Source organism: Pseudonaja textilis, chromosome 9 (genome assembly GCF_049901715.1).
Source record: "Pseudonaja textilis isolate UNSWEBS1 chromosome 9, rPseTex1.2, whole genome shotgun sequence".
NCBI lineage: Eukaryota > Metazoa > Chordata > Lepidosauria > Squamata > Elapidae > Pseudonaja > Pseudonaja textilis.
In genome coordinates, this window is record NC_141998.1 from 10,477,084 (window position 1) to 10,493,605 (window position 16,522).

Genomic DNA, 16,522 nt, shown 5'->3' on the forward strand with positions numbered 1-16,522 from the left:
ATCCCCACAGCTGTAACTCACTAGGAAATGTCAGCTTATCCTTGACTGTTATCATCTCCTGCATGGCATATTGCCACTGCGCCCCCCCCCCCGCCTCTGGAGAATGATAATGCAGCTGGTTTCACAGATAGAAGAAAGGAAGAGTTTAAAGAGATGGCTGATGTCTTTCTTTCATTTAGGGTTGAAATTGATTTCTTTGACACCTGCATCCTTCCCTCCTTTCCTCCCACCACTTTGTGGACTATCTAACATTTTTCATGGAAGTTATCACCTGCCTAAACAAGGTCAGGTATTCTGCAGGGCTCACATCATCTGTTTTTGAAACACTGTGCCTCTCAGACTTAATATGAGTTTTCATAATTTAACATCACTTTAAATTTCATAACATCTATTAATTTTACTTTTCCTTAAATAAAGTGAAGTTAATCCAAACAGGGTGTCCCTTGCTGGGAAGTCCTATTTTATCAGATATCTGCACTTTTGGAAAATGTGATTCTCTCTTCTGTTCCACCACTAGCGTGACAATATGGAATGGATGGTAACCACTGCAGACTCGCTGGCACAAGCTGCACAGGTTGTTATTTTGAGAAAATTAATATGTTCACAGCTGGAATAGGGATTCTTCCCCATTACCTAACATTTGAGATTTGCATCCACTTTGGAGGACTTTTCTTTCCTCTCCTCTCCTTTTTCCTTTCCTCTCTTCTCCTCCCATCCCCCCTCTCCTCTCCCCTCCCCTTTCTCCTTTCCTTTCCTTTCCTTATTGTCATAAAAGGAGTGTGTCTCCCTGCACCCATCATACTTCTTGGCCATGTAACCAAATATTCTGGGGTTTTCAGGATAATCTGAATCATAGCTAATCATGCATACTGAGTTACCTAAACAAACTAGCCGAAAGCATATTCATTACTTTGTGGTTTGGAAGTGGATATATATGTCTCAGAGAAAAAAGACGTACGGCAGTGGCTTTTACATTCTCCTCAAGGAAGATGCATATTGAACTCAAACATGCATTATTTTGAAGGACCATTTTTAAATGTTTAATATGTTTCTGGAAGAAGTAGTCTATTCCCTAAGACTTGGAGTCAACAGCTCCTGGCTTAGTTGTCCTGCATTTCTCTCCATTATCACTGAAAGCCATCATGGCTTATTAGCTTAGCCACCCCTGAAGACCAGTGTGTTAGAGAAGGGATACAATGCAACTAAAGACAAACATTATAAAAATACAGATTGCACAATTGTCCCAGTTCTGTATTTACCTAAACAAAACCAGTAACAGTATAATAAAGTGACACAACGTGAATGACACATTTACCACACTATCCTCTTTGCATACAGAGGTTTAAGAGGGAACTAAAACAAAACCATTGCAGAACTGGACATATCAGCCAGAGAAAGTTTGCAATAAACCCACCCCAAGAGAATTTTTTCCATGTCTGCTTGCAATTCATTTGTATCAAGCACTTGATTAGAATTCAGTGGTGATATAGTCAGAGCACTTCTCACAAAGCCTCATGAAAGAGTCATAGCCGTGGTGTTATTTTAAAAAAAAAGTCAGTATTTTTTTATCACGTGTATGTGCTGCCTGTTCTCTTGAAAACTCAAGATGGTGTCACTGGAGTTTCTCTCATTTATGTTCCCAAGAATAATCTCTCTGAAGTAGTTCATATGAAGCCAGTGGCTGGTCCCATGAAGTCATGGTCAAGAAACTTGAATTTGACTTCCTGGTCTCGGTCCAACCTCTTAACCACTGCTCTATGTCATCTTTGTCATCTATTCTGTCATGTCTGACCCTTGACCACATATGGATCAGCTCTCTCCATGTCCCTCCGTCTTACACCGCCTCCTTCAAATCTGCCCTGGTCATGCTGGTGTCATCCTTTCTAGCGTCCAGCCAGTGGAGACTAGGATGGCTTCTTCTCTTTTTTCTGCTGATCACTCCCAGCATGATTGAAGTGAGTCAGTTCTCATGACATGACCAAAGTATAACAGCCTAATTGTAGAGCAATCTTGGCTTCAAGATTGCTCTACACAGAATGCTATATTAAGAAAACCTTTGTATATATTTTTAAAGAATCAGATCAACTTCTAGTTGGGATGATTGTTGGAATATTAGAGGCTGGCTTTGGGGACCAGGTTTCAAATTTCAATTCCACTCTGATTGGGAAATTTATTATCAGGCTGCAGCACTCACATGGGTAAAGGACTGGATCACTCTTGATAATAGAAGAATGTTAGCTTTAGAAGGCCACAATCTACAAGCAGGATGGCATGTCTTTTTATGGTAAGATAGACAAGAGGCTCACCGATACTTTCAAAGACATAAGATTAGGCAGGCATTGTTATGGGCATGGAGTAAAACCAAACAACAAATAAATGTAGAAACACTAATATGGCTATCTACATTGGAAGCTCTGATGTACCCACATTTGCTCCATCAAGGGAAAATAATTACTTATGGAGATATCTTAAACGAGACAGGAGAACTGAGATCAAGGCAAGAATTGAAAGAACAAGGAGTGGATTTGGAATGGTGAGCTTACCTACAAGTCCAATTGAGATACAGGAAAGATATGAAACAACAGGGAATTAGTAGACAAAAAACACAACTAAATGAAATATTATTGGGAACAGATGATAAATTGATAAGGAAAATTTATAGAGTATTATTGGAATATAAATTAGAGGAAGAAAAAGTAAAAGAAACAATGTTGGCATGGATGAAAGATATTGGTCATGGTATTAATTTGGACAAATGGCCAATTCTATGGAAATAAATAAAAAAATAACATTGGCCACATTGTATAAAGAAAATTCATACAACATGTTTTACAAATGGCACATTCCTCCAACAAAATTAGCTAAAATGTATGCAAATTTATCCCCTATTTGTTGGAAATGCTCCCAGGAAAATGGATCGTACTATCATGTATGGTGGACTTGTAGGAAAGCCCAAAATTTTTGGCATGAAATTCAGAGCTGGTTAGAGGAAGTGTATGAAATCAAAATCGAATATAAACCAGAATTCTTCTAATTGGGAATTAATATAGATATAATAAAGATATGATATACCTACATGTGATTACAGCTGCAAGACTAGTAATTCCAGATGAAACAGAGGTAATCAAAAAGATATGGACATGCACAGAAATGGATAAATTAACGCAGGAATTAAAAAATAAAGATGAATCTGAATACTATAAAGTATGGGAAAAGTTTTATCACTGATTGGGAAAAAGGAAGGACTCAAAATGTAAATTAAAATAAGATAAGGATGTTAAAATGACAGACTAGGATTAATTAAGAATTGTTGATATTGATGTATATATTATGTAAATATGTATTATTTACCATATGAAATAGCTATGTAAGGCAATTAGGTGTGTCAGGATGATTATACCAGGTTCACTGTTTTTTAAAAAAATTCAATTCCACTCTAATGCTGATTTGGAAGTTGACTTCAAAACAATAAAGGTAGTCCTCAATTTACAACAGTTCATTTAGTTGATCTTTTGACTTATGATCCTCTTGCACACTTATGACTATTGCAGTATTCCCATAGTCATGTGATCAAAATTCAGACCCTTAGCAACTGACTATGAAGGTTACAGTGTCCGGGTGTCATGTGATCACTTTTTACGATATTCTACAAAGAAGTCAATGGGGAAGTCAGATTTACTTAACAACTGTGTTCCTGACTTAACTGCAGAGATTCACTTAACAACAGCAGCCCATAAAGGTTGTAAATGGGCAAAACACATTTAACTGTCTTGCTTACCAACAGAAAGTTTGGACTCGATTGTGGTCATAAGTTGAGAACTACCTGGAGTTCTGGCTGTTGTAAGGATAAAAAGTGAATTGAATTACATCTTTAATTTCTAAAAGAACAATGGCTGACATCCCAACTTCCATTGACAAACAGAATTTTATACAAGATTTTTTTTTTAATCTGAAGAATAGAGGATTAAAATAGTTGTGCGTTTGAGACCATCTTGACTCCTTAAAGACTTGACTCAGTCTTGACATGGACAACAAGACCATGCCGTTTTCTTGTCTACATTTATAGAAATGTCCCAAGTGCTTTTTCAAAAGGCAATTGGACTTTGTTTTTCTTTGGAGATGTTTTGCTTCTCATCCAAGAAGCTTCTTCAGTTGAAGCTTCTTGGATGAGAAGCAAAATGTCCTCAAGGAAAAACAAAGTCTAGTTGCCTTTTGAAAAAACCATCTTTGGGACAACCATGACTTGGATGACTGAGAATCTCCACATACATTTGCAGAAATGATTTGCTTTGTCTTCCTCTAAGATTGAAAGATGATGAAACCACGAGTTTATTTGATTATTTTAATATTCAGTTCAATTCCTGATGATGTCATAAAACTGGTTGTAGTTAACTGACTTCTTCTGGAATCCTTTTTTTTCTTTTGATCTGAGATTTTAATCAGGTCTGAGTTTCCTTAGCATTTTGTATCTTCTTCTAATAGGAACTGCCCCCTTCTGTGGCAGAGTAATAGAACAGTAAAAGTGAAGGACCTTAGCTTAATCATTCCTGTTTCTCTTATTATATGAGCATATGATTATTATAGCAGACGATACAGAGTAAATCAGGAAGTGCATTATAATAAACACAAGAAAAAGTTTCATCCCACTAAGGGTGTTATGTTATTTTTTTAAGAAGGCTGCCCTTTAAAAATTATATCATGGAAAGGTCTTTGGACAACACTGATTTTCTCCTGAAAGCCACATCTAATGACTAAGAGAAACTAATTAAGAACATTCCAAATATTTGAGGGATGGCACAGAATCATTCTCTATTGTATCAGGATTGTATTCTGGGTGTGCTTCTATTTTATAAATAATGATAAAGATTTGAGGCATTTATACATTGGTTTCAGATAAAGGCCTCTAAATACTTAAATTCAATTTCAGCGTGTTCTCAGAGTTTTCATTCCTGCTTTTTAATCATTAATGATCTCTGTTTGGTTCCTTTTTATTTTTTTCTGCAAATCTTGCATAGAGCAAGGAATGGAACGTAATGATCTTCAAAGTCCAGCTAACTCTTTGATGTGTCTCTCCATTATTATCACATTATTTTTCATCACGGTTATACTTGTTTTCCTGACTATGCTTTATTTTTCCTGGATCACTTTATAAACTTGGGGCACGCTGTTTTTATATAATGGAAGCATATTGATGCATGGAATAACAGAATCATAATATTCCCATGGCAGGAACCTTGCAATTTACCCAATCTGAATTATAACTGGACTGATAATGAACTGCGTCTAGTGCAGGAATTTATTTCATTGCCTCTCTATACTCTAGTCCTGAATTAGTTACCAATTACTATACTCCCTTTCTCAACCAGTTATGCCTTAACAGGAGCATCCAAAGTAGATTTTTGCTGAAAAGGATAGAGAGAAAAGCTTTGGTTGGTAGGACTGATTCGAAGCACAGAGACTCTGCCTGGAGAACATCTGGCAAACTCAAAAGGAGATAAACTGGCTTAAACCCTTCGGGGATTGTGCAGTCTGCCCTTGGGTGGAGCTTCCCTTGCAATTTCAATGCCTCCTACTTGTCCCTACCACCCCCGCCCCCTAACTCCAGAGAAGACGAGAATGGCCTTGGCATCAGCCAGCTTGCTGTAAGTGATGTCTTTCCTTATCTCCCAGCTGACAAAACAGCATCCTTCATCAGCTGTATTTAAGGGCAGAGACCAGCAGAGCCTCCAGTGACAACAATAGCTCCCAGAGCTCAAAGACAAGAGGATATCAACGGGAATCCATTGAGACTTAAAAGACTCTTGCGATGCTGCCAGCAACATTCAAGCTTTGTGCCGGAATTTCCTACCGACACTTGCCCAACATGACAGGTAAGGATGAATAACAATGCTTGAACAGCAAGAGAAAACTGGAGACTATATTTTGAGGGTTGGTAGCTGAACTCAGGACAAATCTTTTGAATGGTTCAGGCTGGCCATCTGTGTTTAGCTCTTTGGAAGACAGGATAGGCTGAGAAGGTTGATCCTGATCCTTTCTGCAGCCAAAACTAATGCTTTCTTCCTGAGCCATAATGAAGCACCTATGTTCTTTTTTTGCTTTGGAAATCAATATGGATCAAGCCAAATCAATAGGTGTTCATGAACAGTAACAGATACAATTTGAAGGTGGAAGATTGATGGAAAGTTAATTTTTTTCCAGATAGGCAGGATGGGTCCCTGTAGCCTGCAAAGATTTTCTGACAGAGTTGAAATGCTAATCTGTTAGTTCCTGGGATTACCTTTGTGCTTTGTTTTATGAAGCAGCATAGGTACAATGAAGGCAGAACCATGCTTTAAGCACATCATAAAGTTATTTCCCTTTTCAAATTAGCTTGGGAAATTGTTAGGATCCAGTTGGAGTGGAGGAGTGGAGTGCAAATAGAGAGAATAAAGGAGAATGACAGTGATAGGGAATACACCTTCCCTTTGAAGGTACTGCTTGCATTCTTCTCACTGCCAATTTATCATGGCCCAAGTGTTATGTTTTGGACACCAGATGAAATGCAGAACGGCTACACGTAAACTGAGCAACAGAAAAATGTTTTGCAAATTCAGATCATATGCCACTAAGTCAGCACCCTTACCTACAACAGCCCCTCAGATGCACATGAGAATAGTGTTTCTGTACTATTCAGAAACAGTTTTTCTAGTGGAGAAACATGTCAGCTATTGCTTTCTGCCTTGCATGATGTTGGTGAGGGCAAACTCTTCCTGCCTATTGATAGCCTAAGATTTGTGCATTGGCAGTTAAGTGTTTTATTTCTTTCTTTTTTCTCCATCCTTACAATAACCACTGTTAGACCAGCTCTGCTTTCACTATCAGCAGACTTAGTGGTTAGTATCATACGGCTTTTCCAAAGTCATGTGTTGAGGGGTACCAGTTCTTATGTTGATTGTAGTGCCAGAAGTAGTCTCTCCTTCTGAGGTTATCAGCAGCTTGGAAGGAAAACTATTGTGGGACCATTGAGGACGGTGATAAACCAACTCTGTCTCCTCCTAAGGCTCTAGCTAGTTTTGTGATTACCATTGATTTGCATTTTAGAAAAATGCCTTCCTTCTTTCCCTACAATTGGTCAAATATGGCACATAAGAATTATTAGGAACCAAACAATGGCTCAAAAGCAGGACTGAGAATTACTGTACTTAAGGCAATTATATTAGTTGAAATCATCCAGAATGTTTATATTCTACTTTTCATTCATCTTGGATCTCAAGATGAAAAAAAAAATGGGGTTTGCAAGCAGACTCCCATCTGGCCACTGACCAGACTCAGATCTGCTAAACTTAAGCAAGGAGGTTGTTTTATCTGAACCATGCTCTGCCTTGCCTTTTTCAGTAACTCACATGCCTCTTTTTAACCACAGTACATTAATTTTCTTTTCTGTATTAACCTTACCTTAAGTACTCTGCTATATATTATCAAAATCAGAAGTGGAATTATGGTCTGCTATGGCACATTTTGGAATTTAGCTTGTTTGGTTGTGTATTAAACAACAATCCCACCAGGCCAAAGATTAATTTAATAATCAATTTAAGCCAATTGTGCAAACACAGAAGACAGAAAAACTGTATGGACTTCTCCTTACACGGAATTATTATTTAAAAATAAAAAAGCAGAATACCAAATTATGGGTGCACTTTTATCCAAATAAATGTGCAGTTATTTTAAAGTGCAGCAGAAAGAAACTGAGGATTTTCTGCAACTGGAGGCACAGAAACTTCTGTTCTTCAGTGCAGGATTCATTTCTCCAAAATTCTGGAAAATTCAGAATCAAAGCTTTTCATGGCTTCCCTCTACAGATGTGCAACCAACAGCACACATTGCCCACCTAGAAACTGTGCTGGCTGAGGATGGTAGGTGTTGTAGTCTCAACACATTTACAGGATACGAAGACATTGTTCATAATCTCATAGAGGGTGAAGAAGCAATCAGAGTAAGAATTCCTTTTCTTTCCACCCCCAATAATGTTGGGACTTCTTCCTCTTAGGTTTGAAAAGACAAGCAGCTGTAGCTATTGTCCAGGAACTGAAGAAAGTTGCATTTTCCAGGCCTGGCCCTACCCAGTGGATCAACAACGTACACAGAAGGAGTTCTCTTCTAGGCAAGTAGGATGTGATTTTTCTTCCCAGAAAGGACCTCCCTGTTTGAATGTGCTGGTGGTGATGACAGAAGATTGTACTTTCTTTGATTTCTATTTCTTAAATCTAATTGAATTGTGCAGGTTCAAGGCTGGAAGAGAACCCTTTCAGTGATATGGAGATGTCCTACATCAAGCAAGGAGAGGAGGCTATCCAGAAGTCTCTGAATATTCTTGGAGAAAAAGACGGCTGGAAAACGGAGGCAGTGATGGTACGCTTAACAGTTTTACAAGAGCAGGCTATCTATTATGACATAGTGATGAAATTCAGGTTGCTACAAAGTAGAAACAGTTGAAAGGCAATAAGAAATGGCTGGTTGTAGCATTATGAGCCACAACAGAAATCCACTCATTTAAGTACAATTTAATCCAGGCCTCTTAGCTCAGCTAGATGAACGTGGGGCTTCAAGGATGGCCCTGTGTACAACACAACAGTTGTGCAGCTGGGGCTGTCTCAGAGTGCCTATGTATCCCATTAATACCTTCCAGTTAAATCAACTCTCTTATTTCTACAGGGCAATGGTGACAAAGTCTTGAGCAAAGTGTTGCCTGATGTGGGGAAGGTTTTCCAGCTTGAGGTAGTGGTTGATCAACCCCTGGATTGTGTCTATGATGAGTTAGTGGAAAAGATGGAGCAGATGGGAGACTGGAATCCGAATATTAAAGAAATCAAGGTAAGGCTCCTGCAGGTAGAGGCCCTTTTTGGAAATGAGAAAAAGTTGCATGGTTGCATGTGTTTTGCTTTAGTGGGCCTTTCAAAACTTTTAGAAGCAAAATAGTAATATTTTTCAGTAATAAAGTATAATTATACCTAGAGTTAAATTGCTGTAGAATATTCAGTGAAGTTTGGGAGATCCTGTTCCCTAGATGTTGAATCATAATTCTGGGCATCCTTCATTCTTGACCACAGTGGCTTCGGTTGCAGGAGACTGTAGTTCAGCAACATTTGGAGACTCTCAAGTACAAAACCCCGATGTATAATAAGCTTTACTTTTAACATGAGCAAATGAAAGTGCAAAAGTAATATTTGCAACAGCTAGGGGCTGAGCTCAGCATTAGTTTCTCCACCAGCTACCTACTCTTTCAATGTGTTCTCTCTCTCACTCTTTTGGGGGAAATTTCCTTCAATATATTGGCTGTGTATAGTCAGAGATGCCCCAGCTTCTGAGATAGTGTTGGGGCAATTACAAGCTAACAGCTCCCAAATGTAGGCAAGATGAGAAACTCACTTCTAGTGTCTCATTCCCTCCAGGTGAGGGAATACATTTATTGCCTCTTCCATGGCATTGACTCTTTAACCTGTGATCCAAAGTTGTATTCATTCTACATTTTTTGAAATGCTCCAACTTTCTTTCTCCATAAAAATTTTGCTTTGACTTTTTAATGATCTGTTGCACAATCAGCCAGATGTTCAGAATTTTTATCCATTTATTAAGTCCTTCCCAACAACCTGATAGGCATTATTATTATTATTATTATTATTATTATTATTATTATTATTATTATTAAAATGGCCATCTTTTCATAGATTCTCCAGAAGATTGGCAAAGACACCGTGATCACTCATGAAACCTCAGCAGCAACTCCTGGCAACGTAATTGGTCCACGAGACTTTGTCAGTGTCCGGTGTTCCAAACGGCGTGGCTCTACATGCCTCTTAGCTGGCATGTCAACCACCTATGCCGCCATGCCAGAACAAAAAGGAGTTATCAGGTATCTCTTGCCTTTACTTATATTACATAGTTCAGTTACAGAACAGATGCCCAAATCTAGTCCTTCCAGCTAAAGTTGTATCAGAACTTGCCTCAGTAAATTAAATTACAGTTGTAACCCAACACATGTAGAGAGCACCAGGGTGAGAAACGCTACCCCTAAGACCTAATATAGTTACTAATGAGATATCTGACATCTTCTCTTAGCCAATGGGTTAAATAAGCTATGACATGATGATGTGAGGTATAGTGTCAATGGAGAGGGAGGTGATGTGATGGACTTTGATAAAATGGTAGTTTCCCAGGAAGAAAGGAGCACATTCAAGGAGGGAGGGGGCAAGACAAGAAGCAATGCAGTCCAGAGCTGGATCAAAGACAGAGGGAGAAAGGATAGCCACTCCCTAAACTCTCCCAGGGTATATCCATTAGGCTGTAAGCAGGGATGGGATCTATTAGCGTTGCATGTGCAAGTCGTGAGAGTTCAGTTTACAACCTGCTGAGCTGCCTGGACAGCTGAGCAGTGCTGCATGCAAGTGCGCAGTGGTTGGAAAAGCCCCCTTTTCCTGCTTTTTCAACTGCAGCTATGTCGCGCAAAGCAGCTGCAGTTGAAAAAGCAGGAAATAAAGGTAAGAGCCCAGGCGGGCGGGTGGGACACAACAGCAGCATACAACTGGTTCTATATCTGCTGCTCTTCGGAGCAACCAGTTCTACAGAGGTGGACAGAACCGGTAGAAACCCAATCCTGGCTGTAAGTAGTAAGGGTTTAATCTGGCAAGATTCTGTCTGTTGAATGTAAACATATAAAGAACTGAACTTTGGCTGTGTTGTTCCATGTCGTTCTTGGGCCTCTGCTTAACTATTTTTTTCTTTACTGCAGAGCGGAAAATGGCCCCACATGCATGGTTCTTCGTCCAGTTCTAGGAAATCCCTCACAAACCAAGTTAACTTGGCTTCTCAGCATTGATTTAAAGGTAAAGATATAGCGCAAACCAGGTTAAATTATGGTGAACATTACTTTTATAAAAACACTTCCATGTTAAATGTGTACATAGAGAATTGGCGAAGAAATCAACTTCTGTTTTCATAATTGAAACTTACCAGTAGCAAATTTCAGGCCAGAAACATAAAACTCCTTAATGCAGGCTTAATAAATTTACGAAATTTATAGTTCCCAAATTGCAGCTCTCCAGAAGCTGCTGAACTACTAAGTTTCTTTTTCTTGACATGGAGCTTAAGTCTACTTCTAATTGCATAGCAACCTGGTTTAACATCCCCACTATTTATTTATTTTTTAATTCCAGGGATGGCTTCCAAAGACACTGATCAACCAAGTTCTTTCTCAAACCCAAATGGATTTTGCTAACCACCTCCGGAATCGTTTGACCAAATCTATATCTGCACAAGCCCTCAGATGCTAAAAGAAATGTTCCTTCTTGGCAATTGTTCCTGGATGATGCTCTGACTCCAGCTGCTCATGAATCACTGACTGAATACTGAAGACAATCCCAGAGAATTGATGCTTACCACACTCTCTCCTGCTAAGAGGCAGACTTCTTTCCTTTAGGTTGCATCCTTATGTTTAAGAGCCTCCCCTTAGAAAGAGCTGCACAAAGCTTGTGTTCAGGACTCTGGCAGAATAAGGTATCTGGCTTAGGTATAGCAGGCACTGAAGGTGATACCAAGTGATATCAATGGTGGCATCAACCATGTAGTTTGCTGGGATTCAAAAGGCTAGCAATTGCTTGATGGGCAACATGTTGCATCTTATTTCTTATCAACGTCTAAATTCTGAAATACATAAGGCAAGATAAACTATATTGAGAAGGCTGCTGGAGCCTACGTTATAGGCTACAATAGAATACAACTAGAGTTCAAGACTAAGAGAGGAAAGAACCAGCATCTTTGATGAACAGTTTACTGTTTCACCTGGACAATACTACACTGGCTCTCTGTACTTGGTTTAGTATTCAGTGTGCTTAGAGTAGGTTAACCTACCTTGGCTACTTACTTATAACGTGCCAGGTTTGATCTGTAACCTCTTCATTTCAAAGCAATTGACAGGAACCAAGAGATGAGAAGGAGCTTTGCAAAAGGATTTGGAGAATTATGCCAATAAGCGGTGCTAGGTGGACAGTTAGTCTGACCTGCAGAAAGGCTGCTCCAAAATACTTTTACAGAAAGAAGTATCATATCCAGAGTGATATCTTAGTTAAAAGATGCTGGTGATCACCTTCTCTTAGTCACTTGACTCATCCCAATTTGGCAGCAGATGATCAGCTGGGGTTGTATCACTGCAGCTATTTTTACAATCCCCCCTAGGTGTTACAAAGTTAGCTGTTATGTCCTTTCCCATCATTTACAACCTCCTTTTTCCAAGCCAGGATGCCACTACCAATGGAAGATTCAGATGGATGCTCCACCTGCCTTCTTTCCCCTTCTAGGGGAAAGACTTTTTAACTACCATGATGTGGCTCCTAAATCTTGGGAAAGGTTAAGGATTAAATTCAAGGGTCACTAGTTCCCAAGATATACTTTGAACTCTGCAATATTGGCTTTATTTAGAGCTAAGTTTAAAGTAACTCCATTGGTTGATCTGGTCAACTAATGTTCTTTTGATGCTTTTATGGAACACTAAGCCTTCATGGATTCAATTTAAGAGTGACATGGGAATGGAGACTATGCATAGTATTAAATTATGGTCAATGCCTAATTGTTGTTGGAAAGTAGATCTGTCTCATCATATCCATCTTCTGCCTGATTTGTTTGCTGCCCTTTGAAGGCCCAAGAAACCAATCACTTATTGTTTTCCACCTGTTCCTATTTTCTTCTTTGAAGATAGATAAACTGGGAAGTTCCAAAGATTAGCAATGAAGACAATCCACCCATTCTTGACAAGTAAAATAGATAAGTATTTTTTAATCTTGGCAACTTTAAGCTATGTGGACTTCAACTCCTAGAATTTGCCAGCCAGTATGGAGTTTGAAAAACACTGTGATAGATACACATTGTTGCTCACTCTTGATGTCAGCTCTGCCTAGGTTTTTCAAACATGCTACCCAATTTTGTCTGAACTTTAGTCTAAAAGGAAGGGTGAAAAGTTACTTGTTTTTCCCCCAGATCAACCAAAATTGGTAGATAGTCCTTGTCTGATAACATCACTAAACACCAGAGCTGATGGTAGCTTACGTTTTAAAAGCCACATAACAATTATGCCCTCCAAAAGTTCACAATAAAAAGCACACTCTGTTTCAAGGATTTGCAACACTGCTATTTACTTGCTAAGTAACTCTTATTCCACCCTTATTATATATTGCAGAAGCTTTGTCTCTGCTTGTAATGAATCTGAAAAAGTCTGTTCTGCACTATTTTAATAGCAAAGAGGATTTTTTGGGGGGGAGTGGCTGTTACTAGAAAAACATACTTGTGCTACCGTTTATTACCAACAATTCAAAAATCTAATTCAGCTTCTGTAGCAGATAAAATGATAACTTTATTCTAATTCCCTCCATATGTTGCCCTTTTCTCTACTCTACCAGTTTATCACCAGTGGGGAATCTGAACCCACAACAAACTTCTACATCAGAGATTGGTCTTTACTCAGCTTGTTGGAGGAAAGAAAAGGATGAATGCTAGTTAAAATGTTAAAAACCCGTGTTTTAAGTGTTAAGGAGCATCTACTATGACTTCATTTGGCCTTTAACTCCAGGAGTCACTAGCAAGGTTAAATCAAACCAAGAAGTCTTTCCCATAGCCATCTATGAAATCCAGCCTGTCAATATTTATTTTCCCTCCCCCTTGTTTGCAAAGGCATTTTATTTAATTATTTATTTTAGTTAAGATGTGTGAAGTGTTTCTGATTCATGGTTTTCATGACTTCAACCAATCAACCAACCTATCTTGAAATGTATGGAGAATCCGGTGTACTAACACTATAGTACAGGTAGTCCTTGACTTACAACCACAACTGACCTCAACATTTCTGTTCTAAGCGAGCCATTGGTTATGGGAGTTTTGCCCCATTTTACGACCTTTCTTGCCACAGTTGTTAAATGGATCACTTAAGTTAGTAAGTAAGTTAGTAACACAGGTATTAAGTGAATCTGGCTTCCCCATTGACTTCATTTGTGAGAAGGTCGCAAAAGGGGATCACGTGACCCAGGACCAGAGGTGGTATTCAGCAGGTTCTGACCAGTTCTGGAGAACTGGTAGCAGAAATTCTGAGTAGTTCGGAGAACCAGCAAATGCCACCTCTGACTGGAGATTTTGCAGTATCCTTCCCCTGCCAAGCCACGCCCACAGAACTGGTAGTAAAAACATTTGAATCTCACCACTGCCCAGGACACTGTAATTATCATAAATATGAACCAGTTACCAAGCATCCAAATTTTGAATAGGTGACCATGGGGATGCTGCAGCGGTCATAAGTGTAGGAAATGGTCATAAGACATTTTTTCAGCACCATTGTAACTTCAAATGGTCACTAAATGGATTGTTGTAAGTCAAGGACTACCCGTAAGCATTTTAACGTACATGAAAAAGTATTTTCCATGATCTGAGCAATGCAAAGATGTAGCTACAAATTAAAATTAGTGCTTTAAATCTAACAAAGCAGCAGCTTTGTGGTTATAATTTCATGAATCTACGCTGTATGAATAAAAAAAGAAAAATGAATAAAATAAAGTATGTTGTGTGTACTTTGTTCAAAGGAGCATCTCATGCTCTGCATCTAATTAAATTTCACTATAAAAACCAAAGGAAATAGAAAAATGTGATAGAACTGACAGAGGTAACAAAGTTAACTATTTTAATTAAGGAGAAGAATACATCTAGCATTGTTTTCACTTGGAAACTGTTTCTAGACTTCTTCAAAAGAGAAGAAAATGAAACTTTGACTTTGGATGTTAATGATTCAAATAGGTTGCTGTTATACAAATGGCTAATACTCACTAACTGTACAGATGTAAAAGTAGTGATTATAACTCTACTATATAATTTATTGGATCAAAAAAAAGTTGGAATCACTTTTTTTTCTTTTCCTCTACATTTTTGCTTCCTTTTTCTCTTTACCCATTTCTCTGTTCATTATTTTCATTTGTATTTTATATTTAAAAAGTTTAATAAAATTATGTCTACCAGTCTGCCTGCTTGCCTATCTATCCATCCCTCCCTCCCACCCACCGACCAAGATTTAAGATATGCTTCTTCTGCCATCACTTCAATATGATCTTCAGGATCATATTCTGTTCCTTTTTCATAAAATTTGGTTTTGTTACTATATCTCTTTTCTCCATTTGTGAATTGGAATGCAATAAGAAAGAATTGGCCCCACATTCAGGCTTAGTTCAAATAACTTAATTCAAACATTTTTTTTTTACTACAGTGTCTGAATGTCATTCCTAAAGATCATTAACAGTGTTTATAGTCAGTGGGATAGTAGTTTGTGATTTAAACTTCAATCTTACAGAAATGTTTTATGGCATAAAATGGCTTTAAAGCTTGTTGCCCTTTAAACTTATTTTCATACCCAATCTATGGGTGATAGCACATTCTCTCAAAACTGCAATGTACAGTATCGTATTTAGCAAAGTTTCTAGATTCTTTAGGAAACAAATTGATATTATTATTGTTGGTGTGTTCCCTTAATTACCTCTATGATGTTTTTGAAATGAGAAAAAAATCAGCTCACAATCTATCACAATGAACCTTTTGAATAGGCAATATTGTTATTTCTAAACCATAAATAGTGGCAATTAAAAGATTAATTCAACTCCTGTTGTTAGCTGTCAGGTTAGCAAAGCATAGGAAAACTAAAATACATATTTTTAAATATGCCCCATATTTCAAGTGTAGGAAATTACTTGAAAAATTAGCCCAATTAAAGAACTTTAAAAAGAAAAATAATCAAAACTGCACACAATTTATTAGCTAAATTAGCAATATTTTCCCCTTTTCTCAAATTACCTTTGTCTATTTTTTTTTTTTTATCTATTTGCTTTTAACTTAGTACATTGGGGGGTGGGTGGGTGTTGTTTTGTTTCTTTACTAAAATTGATACTAAAAATTACAAATTGGCACACAGCAAATGCACTTTAATAAAAAAAAAGTGCAGTAATAAACATATCAGGGTTTGTCCCATCAAGACATTGTTGTCTTACACACATATGTACAGAATAGAGCTGAAGATCCTTGGAGGTCTTCTAGTCCAGCCTCCTGCTCAAGCAGGAAACCCTATACCATTCCAGACAAGTGGCTGTCCAGTCCCTTCTTCATAGCCTCCAGTGACAGAGTACCCTCAACGTCTGAAGGCAAGCCCTTCCACTGGTTAATTCTTCTCATTGTTAGGAAATTGCTCCTTAATTCTAGGTTACTTCTCTCCTTGATTAGTTTCCATCTATTGTTTCTATTGTCTTCTATTATCTTGCCTTCTGATGTTTTAGAAAATAAGCTGACCCCTTTTTTTTCTGAGCCGGCCCCTCAAATATTGGAAGACAGAGGTGTGGTGAAAGATTATAGCAGTGTTTGCATCTTTCAGTTCTCAACCTGAGTGATATCCCTAGATCTTGACCTGGAAAAAGTCAATTTTACCTTTTTCTTTTTAAGAAAGCTCCATTTTTTTAGGAGTTGTTTTGGAAAG

General features: G+C 38.1%; 1 protein-coding gene across 1 annotated transcript; it reads left to right on the forward strand.

Moving 5' to 3' along the window:
• Positions 1-5,483: 5,483 nt before the first annotated feature.
• STAR (steroidogenic acute regulatory protein) lies at positions 5,484-11,321 on the forward strand. Its single transcript, XM_026717251.2, has 7 exons — positions 5,484-5,870; positions 8,027-8,140; positions 8,261-8,388; positions 8,692-8,850; positions 9,705-9,889; positions 10,766-10,859; positions 11,190-11,321. Exons 1-7 carry the CDS (start codon positions 5,807-5,809, stop codon positions 11,304-11,306), a joined length of 861 nt encoding a protein of 286 aa, XP_026573036.1. The 5' UTR covers positions 5,484-5,806; the 3' UTR covers positions 11,307-11,321.
• Positions 11,322-16,522: the final 5,201 nt, after the last annotated feature.